The sequence below is a fragment of the Zosterops lateralis genome (genome assembly GCF_965231275.1).
Source record: "Zosterops lateralis genome assembly, chromosome: Z".
NCBI lineage: Eukaryota > Metazoa > Chordata > Aves > Passeriformes > Zosteropidae > Zosterops > Zosterops lateralis.
Genome location: NC_139800.1, coordinates 44,084,498 through 44,111,301, shown reverse-complemented (window position 1 = coordinate 44,111,301; position 26,804 = coordinate 44,084,498). Strand labels below are relative to the sequence as shown.

The 26,804-nt window shown below is 36.8% G+C and overlaps 1 protein-coding gene across 3 annotated transcripts in view; it reads left to right on the top strand.

Moving 5' to 3' along the window:
* Positions 1-26,804, top strand: part of SLC44A1 (solute carrier family 44 member 1) — a 146,567-nt gene that overhangs the window by 98,634 nt on the left and 21,129 nt on the right. The window contains exons 17-19 of one of the 3 annotated variants that reach the window (XM_083883583.1): positions 19,393-19,599; positions 21,710-21,868; positions 22,737-22,861. In XM_083883583.1, coding sequence (XP_083739709.1) covers positions 19,393-19,599; positions 21,710-21,868; positions 22,737-22,861 — 491 coding nt within the window. Of the gene's footprint in view, positions 1-4,819; positions 5,041-19,392; positions 19,600-21,709; positions 21,869-22,736; positions 22,862-26,804 lie in introns of those variants that run through there. The other 2 variants (XM_083883590.1, XM_083883589.1) reach the window with 2 other exon arrangements.

Here is a 26,804-nt window from a genome sequence, read left to right as displayed (position 1 = left end):
GTTCCTTCCCCCTCAGTGTGTCTCCACTGGCTTCAGGTCAATGCCCTCACCTGCCCTTTGCCCTGTCCCCAGACCCTCTACCTAAGGGGAGATGGGGGTGGGGTTCCCTCTCGCTCTCTCTCTTTTTGCCTTCTCCTCCCTCCCTGGCTCTCTGTTTCCCTCTATAACCTTCCTGGACAGGATGAACACTGTAGCCAAACGATGCAATAGTTACTCTGTTTTCCTTGCTTGGACTAGATTAACTATAAAATTCTTACACATGTCAAAAAAACTTGACTTCTTCCAAAGCTTTCTACAAGTAGGGTTTTAATTAAAAGAATGGTTACACTGATGAGAATGGTTAATCAGATGAGAATTCTGTTACTGTTGGCATGTTATACAGAATGTGCTATTTTAAGTCAAAAGCAACACAAATACAGGTGGTTTCAAAAGCTTTAAAGAAAAATTATCACTGAGAGGCAACAAAATATATTTATATTGAGAAGAAAAAAAGCTAAAACATTCCTTTGCATCTTGTTAAAAGAAAAATTATATGCTGTTTTGAAGAGTACCAATAAGGCACATGTTACCACCTGCATCATGACTAAACTTTGACAGTCAAAGGAAGCTGCTGGGAATATATCAATGTCTTTCACACACAGCAGAGAGGAATAGGGGTGAGCAAATTTCAGTCCAAGTATTTTGACCTGTTTGTACTTAAATATACCGAAATAGTACAAATATAAGATTTAAAAGTTTTAGGATGAGAGATCTTCCCTTAATTGCAGATAGGCTAATCACAAACAGACATAAAGAAAGAATTTTCAAAGTAAAGTGCTTGATATTTCTTTACTAAAGCTTCTATTCAAGTATCATATTTATACTATCCTTAGAGGTCCTACAGATACATCAAATTTTTGAAACTCCTCAAGTCAAAGAGAAAGGTTAATGTGACTTTTAAACTGATCCATGTTTCTTGGTATGCAGACTTAACACTTCAAAAATTTTAAAATATGGGGATATTTTAAATATTGGAGTGTGTTTAATGCTGGATAATGCTTGCTTTAGTGTTTGTTTTAACAACATTTTTGTTGTTTTTCCTTGAGTTTCAATTTTTCTTGGAGTATTTACTTGAATTTTATAAAATTCAATGTAATTCACCACAGGCTTCTTTCAAAAGGCTTGAAAGAATATATTTAAATTAAATTGTGTTGGCGTTCTGTAATGTGAATAACTACATACATAGATAGTCTTAAACAAGATCAGCCTGGAACATGGAATAATGAGTAAAGCAAAGTGTTCACAAAGTCATTCAGCGCCTTCTAAATACCAGAAACCTGATAGCAACATGGCTCCTATTATTATTTTACTACACAGGTAGATTGTCATATTCTTTTATCTTCCACATAGGAATTAAAAAATTTCCTGAATTTTTTCAAGAAACAAAACTTTTTCTCAAAGCAACACTGTCCTCAAGTTTAGAAAGTCTTCCAAAATTACTAATTTTTTTCACTTTTTTTTCCTTGACCATTATAAAAATAACAATTGCCATATGAAGTTTTGGGCCCTTTTCATAACAGATACTGATTTTGTCTTTGATATCTTCTGCATCTTAGAGCTCACACATTTCTGCATATGGTGACAGTTGTAGCTCTTGAAATAGAAGTCCTGAAGAAATGTAGATTATGTTCTAAAACAATCTACAGTAGACTGCTTCTTCCTTTAAGGCACATAATATCCTACAGTCCTGACTTTAAATTATAAACAGAATTGCAAGGATTAGCAGTACAAACTTCCTACATTGATAAAAACTGTTATTTACTTGTACAAGATAGATTATATAAAACCCTTGCTCTGTGTAGAAGCTTATTTTCTATATACTTTTTCCTTCTTGTTAGTTGGACATCTACAGTCCTACATAGAGATGAATAATGCATATGCATTGTATGCAGTAAAGAGAATGCAGTAAAGAGAATCCTTATCAAAAAATCCTTATCAAAAAACTCCAGTGCTTTTACCTCTGGACATAAAGAAAAAGAAAGCAAAAACGTAGCATGGATCTACTTATCTGAATAAGAAAAACAGGAAAACAAAAAAATAATAATGAGGAAAACCACCAATATCAGTATCAATAAACTAAGAGCCTTGCCACACTGAGGTAAATTTTTAAATATATGGTATTGACAAGCACACACAAAAAAATGAACAGCGATAGCTAACCCTAACACTTCCACTTAACACACCACTTCCATTTCCAAACCCCCTACTCATTTTATAGTTTGCCTTGAAGCACAAGATATTTTTTAGAAAGAAGAGTAACAACAGTATGGCAAAGAAGTTAAGGGCTTTTAAGAGACAGAGATACTTACACAGCCTTACAGTGGGATTTGTGAGAAACATGATAGGGATGATTATATGTGGCTTATTCTGCTTCTGAGTGTTAGAGACAGTAAATTGATATTTAGAGTCTGCCTGTTGGGAGGAGGAAGGGAAAATAATTTTATTTAGCAGTAAGTCCATATTATCTTTTGCCAGACCTTTCAAATGTCTCTTCTACACCTGCAGCAGTATTTAGCAATTTCAACTCACAATACCTTAAAAATATGCTCCATGTAGAAAAACTGTTTAAAAAATAACTGAACTGTTCATTGTGGAACCCTTAATAGCATATTAAATGGCTGATCCTTTACCTAGATTATATTTAGAGGTACCTCACACGTAATTTTTCTGGTTTTGAAGCTTCAAGGAGATGATTTTGGAATTTTTACTAAAATTTACTATGGAAACCTTCTTCAAAATACTTCAGTAACCACTAGTTTATGAATATGATATTTGCAAAGCACACAAATGAAATAGTTTTGTTGTTAAATAAACACAAAGAAAGATGGAGTAACCAGACTGTGAGTACACCCCAAACTCCTTTAGAAAAGGATTTTTAGCAACTTCCAGACACATCCTTTTTCACATTCCAAGGCAAGAGCCCAAAATTAATAAGGCACTAAAGCCCTTCAAAAAATTGATGCACACAAATACCTTATTTCTGAAGTATACAGGCATAGTAAAGACTTCTGAACTTTAATTTCAGGCAAACAAGTATTCAGTATGAAAGTTGGAATAACTCTCAGGCTGTATGGTGTAACTATGGCTTTTTGTGTCTGTCCTTACCACCACTGCACTGACCTTCCTTGAGTTATCACAGTGCAAAGAGCCTATACTCAATGTTTGGAAAGCAATGGAATGCTGAGGGGAGGCCACAGGAAAGGGGACAGGATGTGCAGCACATGACTGGTGCCTCTGTCCTTCCTCCTGCACCTTACCCCTTTATCTTCATTCTTTCTTGCCCCCACTGTCAGAAGATGTCTAAAAAAAAAAAAAAACAAAAAAAAAACAAACAAAAAAAACCAAAACAAAACAAAAAAAAAAAAAAACCAAAAAAAAAACCAACAAAAAAAAAAGGGAGAAAAATTAAAAAAACCCAACCCTCCAGCTCTTCCTGTTTTAACAAGTGAGAGGTCTTCACTGAGCTACTTACAGAAAAGAGTTCATGACAGAAGAGACTTATTGCCACACCTGTGCCTGTGCAGAATGCTGTAGTCACTGCTATCACAAAAGTAATACTCTTCTACAGTTTGTGTTTTTCTTGCTCCAGCTAGGCAACTCTCTGCTTATTACACAAAAAACTTTCCTTCCTTGGCATAATATTGCAATTGCAAAAGCAACTTGTGTGTAAGATGATTTCCACAGGCTGTTAGTTTTCAGTTATCATGGTTTTCAGATGAATTAAAATGTAGGAAGACATATTAACAACAAATTATTCCAGTAAGACCATTTTGGCTGGTCATTTTTGTACATCGTTTCATGATCAGCTGACCTTGAGAAATCTTCCAGAACTTCTTTTGTTTTTAGTGGAAAGTAGAGCTCACTACCTTATGTTAAAACCATTTTCAATGCTGTTGACACAGTACCTGAGCAAACAGTAACCTAGTGGAGAGAAGACAAAATGGGATTATCTTGACTTTTATTGTATCGCACTGACCACTAACACTCATGCTGCAGGTGGTCTGTTAACACTATTGAGACAAGACCGTGAAGTTGCAATAGCCAATAGGCCAATTGTTATTGGGTGGTTAAGGGATTAGTGTGCAACACAGGCTACTAATGCAGATTTCAGCAAGTCATTTATTTAAAAAATGGCCCCTGCACACAGACATATCCTTAAAAATTTCCTTTTCAAAACAACTTCTTTTTCTTGGCATGGAACCATTTTGCAACAAGATAATTCATCTAGATATAAGAAGTTATTCAACTCCATCCAGATGAAGTTTTTGGCAAGAAAGTCCCTTCCAGAAATAAAGGCATAGTTATTTACTCACATAATGCTGACTTTAAAAGTGCCCGTACTTGCCTTGTGGTTACCATGTTCTGTTTTTCTTTTATTACCAGACTAGTATTTGAAGATACCTACATACTTACCTCCTCATTTTTAAGATAACCACTTAATAACACAGACATGCCCCAGGCAGTTAGAAACTAAGAAAATGGCCAATTTGTCTGAAAAGTTCATGGTTTAAATCTTACAAACACCATAAAATGGCACATACAAAAGATATTTTCTTTGTAGTAGAGACTGTATCACTAAATGTGAAGTTAATGATATTAAAGTATGTGATTTAGTCACCTTATTTGTTCCTCATTAACTTTTTTCCTACATTTGTTTCCCAGTAGCCTTGTGAGGTTTATCAGTCAAGGTGATATGCAGATTTCATCTGCAGTTCATATGACAAGTTACCTGAATGAACATAAAAAGGTTTTGCTTTTTTTTTTTTTTTTTTTTTTTCAGAAACGCCTCTTAGAAAACTGCTAAAGATATGAGGTTTCACCAGCTTCATAGAGCCAAGTAGCAGGTAGTGACATAAATTTGCTCTTATGGCCCTGACCAGCAATCATTTGGGATGTTCTCCCCTCCACCCAAAGGCTCCAAAGGACCAAAGTTCAGGTCTGGGCAGCCTGAATTTACCTGAACTGAGCTGTCCTGCCCTGTGGATGGACATTATTGTATCATTGTCTCTAGTCCTACCTCTGGCCTCATCTCCTGCCCTGGACCTGATCCATTACCATGCCATCCTTGTCTAGGATGGCTGGCAGCTCCTATATTGAAATACCCCAGACCCCAGTGTATCCAGGTGCAGCCAAACTGCCCTCTGGTCAGGGAGAGTGCTTTTGCCTGTGTTAGGGGCATCCTCAGCACCTGTTTTGTTCTTCAGACTGTTGAGTAGCTCTGCTGTTGCTGCTTGGTGACACTGACTACGTACAATGGAGCCACAGGAATAAGAATAAGTGGGTTTTCTCTTTGTCATCTCTCAAAGTAGGCTGCCTTGTGCAGGAGAAAAGGGGAATACCTGGAAAAAAGGAAAGCATTAAGAGCATGTCAAACATTGCTTCAAGCAAGCAAAACTCGTATATGCCTGAAATGGTTGTTAGCTCTGTTATTACTACAACAACACACCAACTCAATCCAGCAAACTTAATACAAGATCACTTCGATTTACAGTCACATTGAACAGGATCTACATAGAAGATGCTTGAAGAATGAGTCTCTTGCACCACAAAAATTACTATGGTTTCAGGATTCAGTAGTGCTGAAATATGCACAGAGAAGTACAAGTACCTTAACTCTTAAGTACACTACATTCTTTTTCCCCCTCTCCTGTTGTAAGTTGCTTCTTGGGCATTTGAGAGAGTCATTTTCTCTCTTCATTTCCATACCACAGAAAAGGAAATGTGAGAAGAAAGCTAAGAAAATTAGTGAAAGTTTTTGCTACTGAATTTAAAGAAGGCAGTATTTTAGCATATATCCCAGTTGTACCAGAGGGCAAAGTATTTCTGAAAATGTTGTTCCATTTTCTTCTTCAATAGAAGACCCAAGTTCTCCTAGGTTCTTCTTGGGTAAGAAGAACCTAGAGACAGTATCAGAAATGGTAGCACAAGTACAGGGAAGTACTGCTAGGAAGGAGAGGTCACAGGAATGAACTGTTATACCAGCTAACATTGATAATACTATTGTCATGGTCATCAGATAAAATTTCAAATGCAATCAAAGAACAAAACAATGAAAGCACTAATAAGGGGCAGATATTCTCTGGCATACTGTTTAACTGTGTTGCAAACATGAAAGCTCAGAAAGCAGAGGCAAGTTGAAAACTATCTTCTGTATGCCTGAAGGCACAGAAAGCAAACACCCTGTTCTAATCCTTTGAAAGATGAGTACAGCGGCCCTTTCACCTAGAAATTCAGCACGATAATGAAAACATCTAATAGTTCTAACTGGTACTTACTGAAAACACCCTGATCCGAAAGATGCTTATTTTTTAAAATTTCCTTTAAATTAAAATTTCTCTCCCTAGCACATACCCACAAAGCAGAAGCAAGCAATGGATTTGGTAGGAATCTAGCTCTTACATGATTTCTTAGAGATAGTTACATACTGTTGAAGTTTTGCTCATGATTTTCATGCCTCATCTGCTCCATACTGTTTTGACACAGGCCAACATGCCAGAAAATTTCCCTGACAATCACTGCAAGATTTCTTCTAGACTCTTATGTCATCCTATTCCAAGCCAGCTAAGATTGTGTAAAAGAATGCTTTTGTTATTTGACATGAAAAGAAAAATTAATTGGGATACTATGCTCTGCAGTGTAGTCTAGAACAATTTTAAGAATAACAAAAAAATTAAGGTGTAGAACTTTCAATAAATCTTAAGGTATTTTCAAATCACCCATAACATGAGTCAAGTTAAACTAGTGGCCAACAAAGTGTCTGTTCAAAGAATGTGAAAATAATGACACCTCATACTGGGGAGAAATCTGTTTCCTTCTCTATTTCAGTTCATATCTTGTCTGGGGTTTCATGATGCTTTCAAATTTTCTTGTTTACCTTACACCCAAGATGGCACCAGAATATCCTTTATAAAGGATTTATACTCAGATTCTACTTTACATGTGGCTCTTATTTCATCTTTCTGTATGAATGATGACCTATTCTTTAGAGCCGTGTAAAATATGCATCCTTTTGGCAGATCAGTGCCATGTTTTATATCTGAAAGCAAGGCAGGAGCTGAAATTAATAAAATCAAAACCACTGGTTTGAGGCTATCAGACTCCAATGTGAAAACTTTCTAGGACCAAAAGACTCACTGTTTTGAACTCATTCCATCAGCAGTCCACAAAGCTAGGAGGAGAAAATTTGAATAGGAATTTGAATATTTCAGTATGCTTCTTTGGAAGCTTGTAGCTAAATTTTACTAGAGTGCTAGTGCATATGGCTCCTAGTACTAACACATTTTCATTAATTCAGACAAAACTACAAATTTACCTGTAGGACCTATTCAAAGTTAATAAAATCAAAAATAAAAAGTGTGCGTGTTTTTCAATTATCTATTACATCAATAGTAAAGCTTTCTGATAAAATGTCATCTACCAGAGATATATTTCTCTACATCTTTGAAAGGTTGCCTCAAGCCTGTAGTGTTGACATGCTGTAGTGAATGACTTTGAGACAAGGCACTTTATGTAATGTAAGTATTTCAAATGAATGTCCTCACATGACTACAGAATAAACAAGCATTCCAAAATATTATAAAAATTAATTTAATTTCCTATGGATTTGAACCCTAAATGCTTTCCTATGGTGAAAAACTTCATAATGTCTGGTCTGTGCCATGACAACAACTTTAGATTTTACCTCCTCAGGTCTCAGTACTAACTGTAGTATGACAACACCATTCATTCCCTAGATTCTCATGGGACATTATTAGTAAAGAGTTAGTTTTGTGTGACTGTTACAGCATTATGACTTGCTTACTGGCCACTTGGACATCAAATTCCAGTTTGCTTATTACTTGTTTAATTTTGGATTTAAGGTTTTAAACTTCTCCAGATGTATGTTTCACAGCCAACCTGCGGAAGTTAATAGACACAATTACTTGGACATGATTGTTTTACTTTAATGGTAATGGAATTGAAGAATGAGCTGTGAATATCTGGAAATTGCATTTTAAAGGTATTTTTATTTTTTATTTAATCTTCTGGATTATATTTGAAAATAGAATACATATTTTAAATATATTTATTTTGAAATATAAAAAAGGAAGAATTCAATAATGGTGAAAATTTTGCAAGACATGATGCTATTTTCTTCTTCTTCCGTATTACAGCATTCTGATACTCTGAAAAGCCAGGAATCTATCTTTAAATCACAGACTTTTTTTCTTGTAGGAATTTCTATTTAATGTCTTTCTGCTGTAAATTTCAGATCTTCTATTTCAGATAAAAAAGGCACTATTTTAAAATTACTTTAATAAGAAATCAGAAAATAGATGACACTTCAGAATTTATGCTATTATTTCCCCTGAGGAGCCACAAAAACTCAATACATCAAAAAAATCTTGTTTAAAATATGTCCCCATGCCCCGCAATACTTATGTCACTATAATAGTGCAAGCAAATTCCCATGGGCATATTAGCCAGATTCAGTCAATAAAATGTATGTACAGCACCATATTGTGTTATATGGATATTAAAAGGCACAATGTGTCAAAATGGTAACATCAAAACTACAGGTTTTTATGCTACAGAAGCATTTTTGTAATCAGTGCATATTTTCTTGCAATATCGAGATTTTGGTACAGGGAAATGCTTTATCTAACCACATTAAGAAAAAGTCTTCTCACATATGAGTTTCAGAAGTAGAAAATTAAACTCCTTTACATTTCACTACTGGGTTGTAGCATGCTCTCAGGCATCAGAATGTTTTCTGTTGAAGCAAAATTGAGCAGAATAACTACAGCGTATGAAATAATTCAGGGCTCGGTGGTTTGTCTGCGGTACAAGCTTATGTGTCCTACATAATGTCAAAAGTAAATTGGATTTCAGCTCATGACATTTAACAAGAACCTGATAAACAGGGAATTTCTTGCTATAGTTTTGGGCGTTTGTTTACTGTAAAACAAATATCACTACATTTAAAATATGAGAAGTTTCCAGAGATTTTTTTGAGTTAACCTTTGGAATAGTTTTACCTGAGGTTTCTTCACAATATGGATGTATCACTTGCAAGTACATGGTATGTTAGTAATTTTATTCTCATAATAAGATACTTTTTTTTCCCAGTCAACTATTTTTTCCAACCACTTATTCAATGTATATGGCAACTCATGTTCTCTTAACTGTTCGTATGTTACACTCAACAACCCATGCATGCAGATAATTGCACCTTCACTGCTGATATTAGCTAGTTAACAAGAAAAAAAATAATTTGAGCATTCAAATTCTATGTTGTTTACTTTTAAAAAAATTACAAATGTGCATGTATTTCCATTGGATTAAGAACCAAAACTATAGAGAGCAAAAATATTGAAGGTGAATTTGACTGATTTCTAACTCACCTCCTAACTTTAGGTGCTAGACTAGCTGCCATTTCACTTAGCATAGAATAGAAACTGCAGATCCTTGTGTCTTAATCTATAGTTGCTTGTATAACATCAAACCAAGGTACTGAGAGGGCATCAAGGTGTAGGGTTAGGCATGTGGCTTGACCAAATAACCCAGTTTGAGGACGTTGTAAGAGATTCATCCAATGTCCCAAAGGAATTCTGGCACAGACGGGTCCAGCACGGCTTCACCTGAGTTACGTAACTTTTCCATTGCTTATTGATATTTCTTGGCTCATCTTATCTATTTTTATAACAGACCAGAAAATTACTGGAAAATAGCTCATGTATTAGAGAATTGTCCTGACTCCCTTCAGGAGGATATATGAAGTAAGTTATTGCCTATGTTTACAAGAAACTTGGATACTGAGTAGAGAGAATCAACATAACTTTTATGTAGAGTTAACAGGAAAAGGGACAATTCAGAGACCACAAATCTATGATTTGGATTTGAAAATGCATATTTCAGAATACCAGAGTCTTCATGTTAAGGTCTAACTCATCATTTCAGTTCTTGGGAATTAGCAGCACTGACAACAAAATTCTTCCTCTCTGTTCTTGTGGCATGTGGGGACATACTAATCATTAGTCACTTTAGTAAATGCAGTGTTGCCTGGCTGATTTTTAGCTCACAGCACAGAATATTTAAAGTACATCTCTCTTTTCCACAGCCCATTCTGTATTATCTTACTTTTGTGCTCTATCAATTACCTATTGCTTTTCCTCTCACTCTCATCATAACCAGAGCTTTTCACTGACCTGGCCTGCTGTGCCTTCTGCTTTCTTTCTGCCTTCTTCAGAGCAATTGTTTGCAAACAAGAATATCTGTCAATCTCTACCTTCCTTCAAATCAACACATAAGTATGCATCTTCCTTATGAGTCACAGCCTTTCCCTTCATACATTATTTATGCACATTTCTGTAGGAGTTAACACAGCCATACTCCAGTCAGTCAAATAACTAGAGTGAGTTTTTGTATGTTAAGCACAGGTTAATGCAGTATTTAATCTACCTGTTAGTTATTTTTAAGAAATTTTGAATAGTGGCCCTTTAAGTTATCTCCACTTAAGAAAAGTAAGCTAGAACTCTGTATTCTCACAGAATGTCTTTCTGGAATAAGTGATTCTCATCAGCTGAAAACCTAAATATTTCTTTCTTCCTGTAAATGTACACCTTGCTAGGACAGACACACATCTACTGAACTTTCCAAGTAGGAACACTACAGTATCAATAAAAACCTGTCAGTCTACTGACAGTATCACTTTTAAAGAGGCATGAAATCTACTATAATCTAGTTTTGCACTACTTAATTTGTTTGAATTTGTTTTCAATGCGTGTCCAGTCAGCGCTCATATACCAGACCTGTGTCTATACACTCTTAATCTAATCAGTGGTGAAACAGAACAAAACAGCGCTAAGGAGAGCTGGGAATACAACTCACCTCTTCAATTACTTGCTCCCCTCCGCTCCAGCGGGGCCGAGCTCCGGGCACCAGGGGGCATCGGGGGGTCCCGGGCTCGGCGGGCGGGGCGGGGCGGGCAGGGGGAGCCACCTGGCCCCGGCACCGCCCCCGCCCTCCGGGGCTGCGCCCGGAGCCGCCGCCTGGCCCGGGGCGAGGCTTCCTGCGCTCGCCGGGAGCCAACCCCGGGCTGCGGCCGCCGGGCGGGGGAAGCGGGAGATCGCGCCTTATGCAACCGGCTCAGGGCGCGGCCGCCGCCCCGCGCTGTCCGTGAGCCCCGGGCCGAGGGGCGGGAGGCGTCCGACCTCACCCGCGCCGGGCAGCGCCGCCACTCCGCCCCGCTCCCGCCGGGCCGTCCCGTCCCGTCCCGCAGCCGCCGCGAGGCTGAGCCGGGCGGTGCCGAGCCGTGCCGGGCGGTGCCGAGCCGTGCCGAGCCGTGCCGAGCCGTTCCGTGCCGTGCCGTGCCGTGCCGAGCCGAGCCGAGCCGAGCCGAGCCGTGCCGTGCCGTGCCGTGCCGGGCGGTGCCGAGCCGTGCCGAGCCGTGCCAGGGCTGAGGCAGACGTCGTCGGAGCTCCCCGTCTCCCTTGCCCGTGAGCGGTGAGTGTCCTGCTGTGGAAGGGAAGAGAGGAGTCTCCGCCCGTGCCGCCTTCGCCCCCCGCCCTGCCCGGCCGTGCGCCCGGCGGCGCGGCTGCGGGGAGATGCTCGGCTGGGACGACCTTTACCCGCTCCCAGTGCCTCCCTCTTGGGTACCGGGGGCTGCTGTCGGGATTCTTTCCTTGCACTTCGTCCAGAAGCTCCTCTTTCCTTACTTCTGGGCCGACCTGAGGTACCTGCTCAAAGTGATGACCTACGGGCTGAGAATGGAGATGTACCGGCTGCAAGGGAGGGTCGTCACCGTCCTGGACAAGTTTGTGAAGCTGGCAGAGAAGCAGCCGCACAAACCGTTCCTCATCTACGAAGGGACCGTGCATACCTACAGGGATGTGGACCGGAGGAGTAACAGGATAGCGCAGGTCTTCCTGCAGCACGAGGCTCTGAAGAAGGGAGACACGGTGGCCTTGCTGATGGGGAACGAGCCAGACTTCATACACGTGTGGTTCGGACTGGCCAAGCTGGGCTGTGTGGTGGCCTTCCTCAACTTCAATGTCCGTTTCAGATCTCTCCTGCACTGTGTCAGTAGCTGTGAGCCCAAGATACTGGTTGTGGGAGCAGGTAGGGTGTACTCCTCATTCCTACATCCAAAGCTTTTAATGTTTATTGGAAACGTGGTTTACAGATGTAATGAAAAGAAACAGAGAATGAAAGAAACACAGGGCTGGAGGAGGCTTCAAGATGTTATAAAGCATCAGCCTCTCAGGCAGAATCAATAATATCCATACATTGTGAACATCCATTTCACATTTTCTTTGAAAATGTATACTGCAGGAGAGTTTTCAACATCTGAGTACAGCCTGTTCCAAGTGTCTAATTGCTTCAGTAGAAGCTTAAAGTGCCTCTGAAAGCATTAAAATTACCTATTAAGAATAATTTTCCATTACTTCTCAAACAGTCAGATTTAATCGTGTGCTTTATTCTCTTGTACCGCATCCCCACGTTACTATTGATCAAACACACTACAAAACTGGAAGGTCTTAGCTTGACTCTACATCCTCTGCTGTTCAACTGTTTGCAGAGGTACAGTAGAGTTTTCCAAGGATAAAGTTTGGGGAGTAGAGTACACAGGAGGTTGATTCATAATAACTTACTGTTGGCGTTGGATTGTAGAAGAAATTGCTGTGTTTTTGAATAGGGATGATAGTGTGTGTGGTGCAACTTTCTGGAATATTACATTTTTATTAAATGCTTCAAAAGAAATTAAAATCTTGTAGGCATCCTGGGCATTGTATGATCAAATTTGGCTTAATTAGATAGATGTATAAACTGAAGACATCAAAACATAAACTTCCCATAGCATTTATGATCAAGTGAAAAAGGACCCACAAGGCTTGAAGACCCCACAGAAGCTTGGCACTTGATTGGAAGATATCTACCTACCTACCTACCTACCTACCTACCTACCTACCTACCTCTGTAAATATTTCATATTAATGTTGTCCTACCTCTCTGCAGTATTGTTTCAAGTCTCCTTTGCCTTTTTTCTGTTGCACACCTTCTTGCTTTATTCCTGTTACACAAGTTGTGGGGTTTTACACCCATGATGCCTAAATAATAGAATTTTCTTCCATCTGTTCTCTACTGCTGTGTTTTCAAAAATGCATTTAAGATTTTTTTCCCTTGCACGTTTTTAAATTATACATCTTGTCATTCTGATTCTACATGGTTTTCTGGTTTGAGATGTTTGGTAATTAAAACAAACCAATGAAACAAAAGCCAATTTCAATATAATAATCCAAGTACATGATTACCGGGCTTCTGAACTGACAGCTTTTCATTTTGCTGTCTTAATTTAAAACTTGTTTAGCTCCTTCTTATGAACATGTACTTTGGAGTGTATGGGTTGAGGAAAGGAATTAATATTCAGGAGCCTCCTGCTCATTGACTGCGGTGAGGGGAAACTTTGGATAAAAGCTTGTATCTGAGAAAAGCTTTTTATTTAAATTAGAGGTAACTAATGGATAAAAAAAGCATTTGCAGAGCAGGGCCAGGAATTGTGTTTCTCCACTCTTAATTTGCTACCAGCAGCTGATAGTAAGAGCAACTGTGTTGAACTTGGTTCTTCTGAGAGTCTGCATCTGCTCACATGGGAAGAGCTGTGTGCAGACTACTGCTACAACAGAAATACCAACAAATTAGTCTCTCAGCTGGTATTTTACCTTTTGGGGTTCTTACTTTATTAATGGCTTTTAGTCTCTGCTGTAAGTCTGTCAGTCCCATGAGCCTTCTCAGTGTTTTTCTTCAGGACTTAGAGCCTCTTTTTTATTTTTATCTGTGAAAGAAGTTAAAGTTACTAAGTTCTCAGCTATTGACCACATCACACAGGAGCCTCTCCAAAGGAGCCCAGATTTAGCAACTGAAAGTTTATACACAGACCAGTGACCGTGAAGCCTAACTCATACCACTCTTGAAAGAAACATATTGTACCTAATTATTACAGAGAATAATTTCTTCCTAATGTTTATAAAAATTGCAGAGCAGTGTTTAATACTGGGGTCACACAGTACATTTACGTAATTCTTAGATGTCTATTAAACATCTTTTTATGCAGTGTAAATTTGAATATCAATGGAATCTTCCTCATCAACAGACATGAGTTTTTGTGGCACCATTTTCACAGAAGTGTGGATAGTTTGAACATGATATATATATATATATATATAAAGTATTTACAGTAAAAGCAATCATCTTATGATCTGATATCTATCATTGCCATAGGCATCGTGTCTGGTAATTAAGATGGGTGTTTTAAAATCAGAATAGCATGCAATGGCAGTATTTCTGGATAGTGAAATTCTTTAAAAAATATGTAGGTTTTTCACCCTTCACAAAAAAATGTGGGTTAACTCAGCAGTTCTATTACTTGCAATAGTTACAAACTATATCTTCTGTTTTGGATGACCTTTGGTCTTATTCATAGTCTGTAACACAGCAGAAATTATCCCCTTAACAATTTGACTGCCTGTGCTCAGCAAGACCAAATGTGCTCTTGAAATCCTTTTCTGTAATAGCACATTAGTACAGGAACCTGTGCACAGGTTCTACTTTTATATCTTAATGTATATCTAGTTAATATTATCTAGCTTCATTTATCCCGAAGGGAACCTTCCACCTTCATCTGCTGTCCGAAATAATTCTCAGTGATGAGTGTTTATGGCTAAATCTTCCCTGCTCAGAATAGTGATGAAAGCCTCCCTTTGTGTGAGATGATTACATCTTGAAGCTTTTTTGTACCTCATTTTCAAAAACGCTTTTATTTTTTACAAACATGATGCCTCCATACAATTAGACTTGATACTATTTATGGTTGCATTTTTTTTCATACCTTGTTCCATTTTTCATAGTGCCTCTTATAAGATCACTCTTGTGTGCCCTTTTTTACTCCTCACTTTTGACGTGTGCTTGCATATTTTTCAGGCATCGTGGTTTGGTAACCTCATCCAGTTAGTATTATGTTGTCTTTGCTTCAGCACTTGGAACCAGGCTTTCTTCTGATCTGACAATTCTCTCATACTTGGATTGCTTTTTCTAACTTTAGTTCAGAGTGTTTCAGTAAGATTTAAGTTTTGTGGGTTTGATTTTGCCTTAATATATTATATGAACTCAGCAACTGAATGTTTTGTTCTCAAGCCCCACATATGTTACAAAACCTTCAAGGTTTCTTCCTCTTGATGGTTTTTTATATGTAATGGCTATCTCTAAAAGTCTGATTTTTTTTTTCTATGACACTGATGCTCTTTTAATTAACTTAGTGCGATCAAGTAAATTTTTTTTATCTTCTCATCCACGCTCAGGTTAAAAGGCAAATACAAATTCTATTATTTGCCAATATTTAGTCTTTCTGTTCCTTTCCAGTAATTCCATTTGCCTTTGCGTGAGAGTTTTTTACTTTAACTACTCTCGTTTGTCTGCTATGTTCCCAGAGTATTTAGCTCTTGCTTTAATTTGTTACTTAACCTTCTCACGCTTTCATTCCCAGAACCATTTTCTCCCACCACTCCCATTTTGGGGAATGTTTCTTGAAAGTGATTCAAAAGCTACAGTTTCAAACTGCATTTTTAGTAAAACACTAGTTAACTAACTTGTAAGTCAATGAGGAACTTGTAAAAGAGTAAGAAAGAAACTGTATGCTCTTCTCTTTCAAAAGATGTTCGGTCTTACTACATCTGTTACCAGACTATGCCAATCTCTAGTTGTTTAAAATCTGCTGGTTAAACAGAGGAGGTAAGGCACTGCTAAAAATGAAGATGTATTTTAAGGCTTTATGTCCTTTTTGGGGAATATTTCTATTGATTGAAGTCTTGATAGAAGAAGGGATTACATTACATCTGCTGTATCATAGTATCTATAGCAGTACAACAGCAGTACTACTAAACAACACATACAATTTGGTGACCCACCAGAAATGCAGAAGTGGAATTTATTTGCCAGGGCATCTCTACTCTGTTTGTACTGGGAAGAGTTCAGCCCAGAGCAGGACATCCCAGATTGCCATCATGAGTTCTGATGCAAGGATTCAGCTGTTAAAGGATTGCTTTCTAACCTGCATGAGATTGATTTACATCAGACCTGATAACAAAGGCTATTAAGGGAGTGTGCATGCTGCACGGACACGTGTGGGCAGCCTGCTCTACGTGGCTCTGCTTGAGCAGGGAGATCAGACTGAGGTGACCTCCAGAGCCCCTTCTATTCACAGCCTTCTTGTGATTTTAGAGTTCTGTACAGAGGTATGTCTCCTAGCTGTATTGCAATTTTCTGGCCAGGATTCTTTACTTTTGAGACATTAGCAGTGCTAGCTGAGTGTATTCTGAGCTAGACAGAGCCATGTCTACATCCCAGGGAAAGAGAATAAGCAAAGTAATTTTTGGTGTTTGTAAATTAAAGTAATTTGTGTTACATACAAGTAGAAGTCTCATCTATCATGTTAGTAATTGAATGAACAAAGAATGAATTGTATCAAAACAACAATTTCTTATCCATTTGGAATAAAAAGCTATTTAGACCTAAACATTTAGTTCAAGGGGACTGTAGAAAACCTGTCCAGGACACCTGCTCTATTAGACATCATATCTCTTTGATCATGTGCTCTTACTCTGTCTAGTCTGTGTCTTGTCCCAGATGGGCTTTGAGTGAAGAAAGAGCCAACTGTGATTTGCAAGGTAGTTTATATTTTATTACCTTTAATGCCTTCAGCAGCTCTTCAAGATACTAACACTGCTCCTGAGCCACCACTGACTTTTCTATTATAATTTTGTGAGAAGCCATGCTGATTCACTTGGGGGATCAAGTACAAGTAACAATTATTTTCTAAGGCCAGACAGTGTGGGGAAGAGTTTGGACTTGATATAACTTCCTGAGCATATCAGCCAGGGTACACATCAAAGTTATGTAAGAACCATTTAATGGAGTTTTCTTTCTGAGTAACTTTCTGTTCAGTACAAACTGATGTCATAATCTAATGTATTCCTTTCATCAGCGTGGGACTGTGTCCTTGCCAACAGCCTGCATGATCTCCCTGCTAGAAAATAACATAAAAACCTTTGTGCAACTAAAAGCCTAGGACAGTGGTTCAAAACATATTTTCCTTTCTTTCTCAAAAGATGTAACTGTATGTATTCATGTGAATATAAAGTAACAGTTTCACAAACTTTTGTTGAATAATGCTTTAAAAGTTGGAGGAGAAGAAAAGCAGACAGAAGTGGAAAAGCATATTCATCTTGATCAATTCCAGAAATTTTTTCCCAGTAGGAGCCAAATAGTTAGCAAAGAGCAAACATTTGTATACAAGCAATGTAGGCAACACAGATGGAACTTGCCAAATTTTCTATAAGGAGACATTTCTCCCAAAACAAGTAACCCAAAATCTGTATATACTTTCATAGCATAAAAACTAAATAAGTACCTGAGTGAAACACCAAGTTTAAATAGCTGAGTTGCTTTAGTGTGATTGCTTTTCTGTATGAAGTGCACATACAGAGTACCTCTAGAAAAATACAAATGGTAGCTTTTCCAAGAGGGCTGTGCCTTCCTGACAGGTGAAAAAGATGACATATAAAGACTACACAATGTCTGGCATAGAAGATTTCTGTTTGAGGAGCAAAATGTTAGTTGACCATCATTAGAATTATTATTCGGAAATATGTTAATACAACTGGAGTCATCTCCAAACACCTCATCTCATGTGTGTTCCAGAAGTAACTTTCAGCTTCTGGCACTTTGAATACAGCTATTTAAAACTTACCATTTTTATTTAGGAAATCATTTATTGTTTCTGCTGTTCTCTACTATCTACTGAGAAGTTTCTTTCATGAGAACTTTTATACCATGTTTTATGCCATAATTATATAATATGACAGCAAGACAGAATTAATATGCCAATTAACCTTGACATTCATGGCATCAGGTTTCCTACAGTTAATACTACTGTTCTTAACATTATTTTTTGTTCATTTTTTCACTCTGTTTTTGTCTTTTATTGGGACTGTACTCCAGTGATTCAAACAGGATGCTTCCTGTCTGAAAGACAAGATCTGTCTTTCAGATTTTAAAAATTATTTGGGTGATTCCTTCCTAAAATCACTCTGCAGTACTAGGAAATTAGAGCATAAAGTTTTTAATGTTACACTATGTCAGATCTATTTGAAAAATATTCATAAAAAAGTATAAAACCTGTACTCTAAAGCTTAGGTTTGTGAAACATGTTTATTTGATGATAGTACACTGTATATATGCAATATATACATGGATTTGTATGTTATTAATTAAAATAGCTACATGCGTCTGTCATTAGGAAAGTAGATTTCTGGAAGATTAAAAACCTTCAGTTATTTTGGCATAAAATTTATGCAGATGGTATCCATATTTATTATTTGTGAAATGAGTTTGCAGTTGACATCAGGATTTCAAATGCTGGCTCTGGCAATGCTTCATTGTGATGATGTTCTGGGTGAATCATGTCAACTTTGTTTATTCATTTATAAAAACTGATATAATAAATTAAATTTATACCCACAGGAATATTTGCAAGATTAATTACTTAGGCTGAGATGTATCAAAGCACTTAGGTGTAAATGAGTTCTATTGAAAGCAGTATTGTTCCTTTTCTTGATATGTTTCCTGGATTAGTACTTTAATGACTGTGAGTCTTCTGAGAAAGTCACATTGTAAAAATGCTTCAAAATATAAATACTAAATGGATTATTTAAGGGTTGGCCTCTCTATATATTTTCTTTTTTATTTACTATAGGAACTTCTCTCACTGTTTCTTTCCTGATAAGCCAACAGAATGAACCTTAATTAAAGGTTAAATAAAACCTTAAACCTGCTGTTTCTTTTTAAATTAGTTACTTCTATGCTTTTGGAAAAAAAAAAAGTGGTTCTCAATGGGAGACTGCTGTTGAGGGCATCCAAGGAAACCTGTACTCTAATTACCAATTATGTATATATCTGCATTGCATGGATTTCTTCAAGATTTTTTTGAAGTTGAAACTTAAACACACTTCATTCTGTCTTAACCATGACTAAGGGTTACCAAAAATCATGTGGGCATTAGGAACTACTAATCACAAGTTTGCCCTGAGAGCCAGTTGACCATTCAACTATGTGGGATCAGCAGTATTTTTAGCACATTATATCAGGTTTTCAGTGGATTTTCATTCTAGTTCATTGTTATTTTATTGAATCCAAATCCATGGAAGTGACTTGCATGCCTCTTTCTATTATAAAAAGTAAAACTTTAAGAGAAAAACTACTTTATTCTCTAGTTTTGTGAAGACATAATGGAAGTAACATTATTTCATGTTAATTTTTAAGATTTGCTTGGGACATTAGAAGAAATTCTTCCTAAACTTCAAAAAGATGTTAGTGTTTGGATAATGGCCAAGGACTCCGCATTTCCAGATGTGCATACCCTTTTAGACAAAATAGAAGCTGCATCTGAAGACCCTGTTCCAGTTAATCGATGCTCTGCCAACAGCCTCAAGTCACCTGTTTTATATATATTTACTTCAGGAACAACAGGTACAGATCTGCTAAAGAGTATGTTTTCCTTCAGTTTTCATCTAGAAACTTGATTTTTCTGAAACTCTAATATCTCAATATCAAAATGTCACGTTTCTCATCCATAAGCATTACTATAGAAAAACATGTATTTCTTGTAAATAAGTGTTTCTATTCAGTGGTTTATGGGTTTCTCTTCTTTATTTTTTTCCTGCCACATTGTACAAATACTGTGAGAGGCTTTACCTCCTATTACTTCACAGCTAAGGTGTTTATAAAACATTGCTTTTTTTGTTGGTTTACAATCATGATATATAGTATTTTGTGACCACATAACACTGCCTAGCTAAAATTATGAAGATTTTACCTAGAACTTTAAAAAAAGGATCCTGAAACATGCAAATAGGCATTTGTTTTTCTTTCATTAAGTCATGTTTTATGCAGGTCACTGTAGAGACCAAAAATAAGATTAAGTTACTAGCCTTTTAGTTTAGAAACAGATGTCTGAATTGTGCTCCAGCAGCTAAGAGGCGAAGACTTAAAAAAACCTGATCACTGACATGAAAAGCAGCATTGTTTTTAAGATTAGTGGATTGGCATTCTCATTCAGTTGAACACAACAGCTTAGCCACACAAAGATTGAAAATGCATGTTTGGACTGAGGCTTTGTTCCTTCATACAAATAATAATTTATTTGCTTCAAGTTCTCAGGAAAAATTAGGAAATAACATCAGTCTCCAATAAAAAAGTTAGGAGATTATAAATATTGTCAAGAGATGAGGTTTTATTTGTAATAATGCTAATAGAAATATGGTTAAGCTTGCTGGTTAAGAGTTGGGAGTTAAAATTAGCTAAAAAAATATTACAGAATTATCCAGATGGGACGATTTTGTTCCTACAAATAGAATATCCATGTGATGTCTCAAGTTTCAGTTATGTAGAATTTAAAATCTTTTTGAAACTTTGTATGTAATACATTAATTTACATTGAATTTGTATAGGTATTATGTAACTAAAACCATAAGGTTTATTTAGTCTGAAGAGTGTGGAATAACTAATTCTGAGTAAATGACCATTTTCACATATTTTGATACACCAATTACTGATAATCTTAGTTAAAGAAAAGGAGTATTTTGCACAATCTGTAGTAGTCTCTCTGTAAAGGCAGAAGTAAAAACTCAAGACTGTAGAAAACGTCTTGCTGTAAGCAATTTATTTGCAACCTAGGCATATTCTCTTTTCTCTTTAGTGTAGAAAAGTGGAGTAGCCTTGAGCACAGACTGCACAGATTACACTTCCAGCTCTAGCTAAGTCTTCAAATGAACAATAGCTTTGCTAAAATAGGTGGGAAAACTTTATGAACCATTACATTTTTTGAAGAATTGAACAGTTCTCACTGTTCATCATCAGCCTGACTCAGACTGAAATTTGTGTGTGTGTTTGAGAACACATATATTATGCAAGATCACATCCCCTACTCAGATTAATAGGTACCAGCGTAGTAGCCCAAGAAGCCCTTGCTTGTGAGTCTGCATGTTGCTGAAGAAAAATGCCGTGCTGCACTTGAAGAAACTCATTCAGAAGAACCTAACTGATGTGATCTTTTCACTGAATTTTTTTTGTTAATCCATCATAGACTTCATAGGGTTCTAAAACAAATAGAAAGATGAATGATTCTTAGGTAAGCACCCGCTGTGTGATTTACTCCACGCAGAACCGATACTTTTCTTATTTACCTTATAGTCACTGTGACTCTTGCCTTAACAAGATTTGGTGTGATGCCTCTTTATGTTAAAAGAGGTCCGTATCTAGAGTAAATTTTTTGTCCCTTCTTGTTCATTATAATATGCTAGCAGGCAAACCAATGAGTTTCTTCATGTTTCCACTTACTTGAATGGATGTGCCATCAAACTAAATAGCAAAGAGATGAAATAACAAACTGGCTAATCTTTAGGTGTACAGAAACATGCAATATTGTATTAAACAGCCAATTGTCTATTTATGGCCATCTAAAAAGAGGATTGACCATTTGGTTACAGAAGAAAGAATTGGTTCTTTTATGATTTAAGAGACTTTATATACAGATTCTCTTTAAGAAATGCTTTAATGCATTATTTTGATTTTATTACAGGTCTTCCAAAGGCAGCAGTCATTAGTCATTTACAGATTCTTAAAGGAGCTGCTGGATTGTGGGCTTTTGGTGCTACTTCAGAAGACATAATTTATATTACTCTGCCTCTTTATCACAGTGCAGCTTCCCTTCTTGGCATTGGTGGATGCATTGAACTGGGTAAGGCTTGTTTGCTTTACTTGTTAGTAGAGAATTCATTATTATAGAAATGTATAAAACACACTTAAGTTCACTACCCTTGGGAAACTAATGCTTTGCTCAAATTCAATGGGAATAGCTGTATATTTTGGAGAAAGGGGATTTTTTGTACTAACAAAGGATCTCTAGAAGATCTCTTTGTAGCATTAGTTATCATAATTTGCATCACAAATGTTTTGGCTTCTTTATATTTAGGTAAAAAGGAAGTTAAGGGCAGATGCAGTATTTTGACTTTTTACCCATTTAATTTATATACTGTTTTGACACTGGCAATAAATCACATGTATTACTGAGGCAATGTAGATGTCCTCAAGGACTCTTTTAGAAAAAAAGATTTATTTGGAACTATTTCCATGGAACTATTTCCATGGCAAATATTTTCTGTTTCCTTATGCATCAAGTACAAGTCAGAGCAAGAGAAAGATCATTGTGCTATGGGTTAATTCTATCTGAATCTGCATTGATGAATACTTCCTTGAGAAATAAGGCTTCAGTGATACCCAAATGATTTACTAACCAGCCTGAAGCTTCTGGATATTTTCAGTTAAACACTTGAACCCAAGAGTTCCGGCCAAATGCTTAAAATAATTTGTAACACCAACAGTGCTGTAAGAAGAGAAGCTGACTTCTTGTTTTTAAGTCTCAGCCAGAGGCTGATTTCCTCTCCCTTCTTTGGTCTACCAGGTTTGAACACAGATCTTCAAATAAAACAGCTTAAATACTGCATAGTTCTCTGAGCAAGGCTGTCTTAATGCCTCAGACATTCTGTTTCATAAGCTGCCACACAGAGCAGTTGCTTAATTTCCTTTTCCTTACTGCCTCCATAAAGGTGCAACCTGTGTGTTGAAAAAGAAGTTCTCAGCTAGTCAGTTTTGGAGTGATTGCAGGAAGTATAATGTGACTGTCATCCAGTATATCGGAGAACTTTGCCGTTATCTTTGCAATCAGCCAGTGGTAAGTGGAATCAAAGTGATGCCTATTTGTCTGTCAGTACATTTATTGTTCTTCATATGGGTATGCTAAAAGGGAAATTAAACTGTTGAGCATGTTCTTCTGCACCTCCTTTTATGTGAGATTCTGCAAATATTTGGTGATATGTAGATGCTTAATAAAAATAATGACTTGAATCATGCAGATATACTAAAAGTATTATAAGTAACAATTTTGAGACTAAAAACTGATTCAGTATCATTTAGTGAAAAAGTACTGTTTCACAGAATTTCACAAGGTAAGGTCAAAAACCCAGGATTACTTTTCAATGCCTTTTCTGAATTTTCAGGACTTTGTTTCTTGGTGTCTGAGTGTGTCAGAGGTCTCAAGTTTTGTATGCTGTGTTTTAGCACTGTTGTGTTTTGTGGAATGTGCATATTCTGACACCATCTATATTATGCATTTAAACCTGGAAGGGGCTTGGTCTGGTTTAGCAGCTTTTTGTTCAAGGTGAAACATTCGCATTTTACCAATGATGAAACTATCCTAGAGAAAAAATATTTAGGAGAACAGAAAGAATTTTGTGAAAATGTACAGAAGTTGGATGCAATGCAACTGTTATCTCTTTGAAAAGCCTCTCTTTGCCACTATCATAAGTTCATTTTGTTATTAAAAAAAAATTAAAAATCAGTTTATTTCCTTTTCAGTGAATTTTATTAAAATTATTCATCTCTTAGGAAAAGGTACCAGTAACTCAGAGTATTTAATCTGAAAATTATTAACATCATCCTTAAGCAGTATTCTAAAATAAGAAAGTGCAAATCAGTCTTGTTTTCCAACAGAATAATAATTCACATTAATATCTCTAGTTGCTCACCAAAGAATGGAAAAGGTCATTGGATTGCTTTTCCCTTAGGAAAATTTTCAAGAGTATGTTTAAGCAATGTAACTGTGGGTCATGGATCCTACTGCATTATCCATGTGTGCCTCAGTAAAGTAGAAGTTCTTGAATTAAAGGGAGCATGGATGATGGCCCTGTGGAGACCACTGGCACTAATGAGAAACGAGAATAGTGATACCTTCTCTGTTTTTTTGTTGGGTTGGGTGGGTGGTTTTGGGTTTTTGTTTGTTTTTGTTATCTTGGGGATTTTGTTTTGCTTTCATTTTTATTTGGTTGGGGGCTTTTAACTTTATAGTAAAATAAACAAAAAGTTACTGGATCAAAAAATCATGTTATAGATTGTAAGAAAAATCAAGGGATCAGAGAGGTGTGGTTTTTATAGATCGTGATTTTTTTAACTTCATTTTAGGCTAACTTTATTTCTGCAAAGTCATTTCCCTTCTCTCCAAAGCTTCACAACTTTTGCCATGTTTGCAGTCTGAAATATTAATTGTTCCCCTTTTCTGTTCTCTTACTGTACAGGGAGAGCATGGCTTCTTTTCCCACCCCTTTTTATCTTAAAGCGCAAATTATAGATTAATATACTTAATTTCTGAAACAAACTCTTCCATTTTTAAGTCCTTACCAAGCCACCATGAAGTTAAAGCAATTTTAGATTGTGCAAATAAAGTAATTTATACCATCCTTAACTATTTATATGCTGCATACAACAGTTATACAATCAAGTTATTTATTAACTGTATAACTATTCTATTCATTAATTTATGTGCATACTTTCTAGGAGCTGACATATCTTAATTTTCCTTCTTCTGTGAGGCTATCCATTTTATTTTTTTCGCTTGTGTGTTTTGTTTTTGCTTGCTTGCTTGCTAGGCCTTCTCAAGAAAAATTAAAATTATAAAACAAATCATTTTGACTGCTAGATACTTGAAGGAAAATATTAAGTGTCTGTCATGTTAAAACTGGAAGAGAAACATGTTCACACAATTAAGTGGAACGTTTTAAAATATCTTATGCAATTTACTCTTAGTTTTCAAGTAAGTAAAATAATTTCCTGAGTTGGATTCTCTATTTAAGATTAGTTCATGTAGAAGTACTATATATGCTAGCAGCATGAGAAAGATATGGCAAGTTTTGAAGTTCTGTCAGGATATTATGTGGGCAGTATTGGTGAGATTAAAGTGCTACAAAGCCCTTCTGATTAACCCAGATTAAATCCATAGCAATTAGCTTATTTTATTTGTTTCTTTAACACTAAACTTAAAATAAATGGTAGTATATTGCTTACAGTTGGAGTCCACACTGTGGCCTCATATTTCATAAATTCTGAATTGAACTTTGGGCAAGTCTCTGTAGCGTATAGGCTCTTGGCTGAGCTTTCCTTATTGGTTTTGTCTTGTTTGATCGTTCTGCCTCCCACTCACATCTGCAACAGCTCTTGAAGACTCTTGCAGGAGATTTTTTTTTCTGATGTTATTCTGCATCCAGTTCGGTTTAGTAATCTGTTGTCTGGAAAGAACATTTGTTAGAAAAGGAAGTTGTCTTTTTTCCTTAAGTACGAAAAGATCTGGCATTATGTGACATTCATGAATTTTGCTGGGTTTCTAAGTGAGTAATCCTTAGAAACCTGCCCTCTTCCAAACAGTTTTCCTGCAGTATTTTGATTGTAGTGAAAATACAATGATCAGCATTGGTGGCTAATAGCCATTAGTAGCTACAAAATGGATCATCTCTAAGATACTAGCATGACTACTCGAGTGAAGAAGAATATTCAGAAAATTGATAAACTGGTCTTTCTGGCTGACATTGCTCCAAGTCTCTCTTAACAGTGATCTGAAAAACTACAGGAGTATAGCACAGCAGAGCTCCTTGTATTGCTTCTTAGTGAAAGCCTTGGAAATACTTCTCTCCTAATCTGTGGATATATTTTCCTTAGAGGCTTGCAACTAATTTAAAATTTAACATCTGAACTGTAAACTAAACCTTTCAAAAGCAGTTGCAGATTTATTTCTAATTTGATGTAATGATCTATTTAATAATGCATTGCATCATGAAGCTTTTGGAAAGATGGAAATGGTAATGCAGCATCTCTTTCCTGCTTTTCTGTAAAGAAGACCTGAATCCTGTTACAAACAGAGGGTAGAAATCAGTGTCCTCAATCATTATGTCCTGTTTTCTACTTTCATAAGCTGTGATGCAGTATGACCGTATTTGTATGATTTATGATATCTTGCATGAAATAGGTAAGCTATTAAAACTAGAGTTCACTTCTGCTTCTATTCAAAGTCTGTGTCACAAATAATTGTATCGTTGCTTATAATTTCCCATTTAATATGTGTCCTGGTTTATGTCCACTTGGTATTGAGATAGTGTTATCCTCTGGGACAGGTAACATTTCTTATTTCCTTGTGGTTACTTAAGTATATAAGACCCTGCTTATCAGCTTTCAGGCTTTGTTTTGCTAAGCTCAGGCAAGACAGTCTCTCTCTACTGGATGCAGTTTGGCCAGTGGTTCTTTGGATGGGATTAAGCTCTCTGAAGTGACTTCAGAAAAGGTGCTTAGGGATTTATTGTGTTAAAACTCTTCTGTGTTAGAACAATAGTAGCTCAGATGGAGCAAATAAGGAATTCAGTGCTACTGGGATAAGGAAACAGAATGAATATTTATTTCCCTGCAGTTGACTCAAGTATTGTGGACAGAGATGTAAGGATGGGGTTTATGTAGTTGGGATAGTACTGTCTCTCACCAAGAACCAGTTTTCCTTAAAGGAAGGGAATTTGGTCACATAAGCAAGGAAAAATTAGTCAGCAGGCACTTCTCTACAATGCAGGTTTTACTTGTAATCACATTTTATTTCTCATTAAAGTTTAGCTCAATTTACGTTCAGTACTGGAAATCATTGTTTCTGATGTTCCTAAAGTGTGGAGTAGAAATTTGTCAACCCCTTTGCAAGTTTTTGGCATAAATATTTTATTGAATATCCTAAACCAGTAATGTGACACAGTTAAAAACAACAACATCTGCACCTTCCATGGGAAGGCTCCTAAGAATCTCTACATGTCATT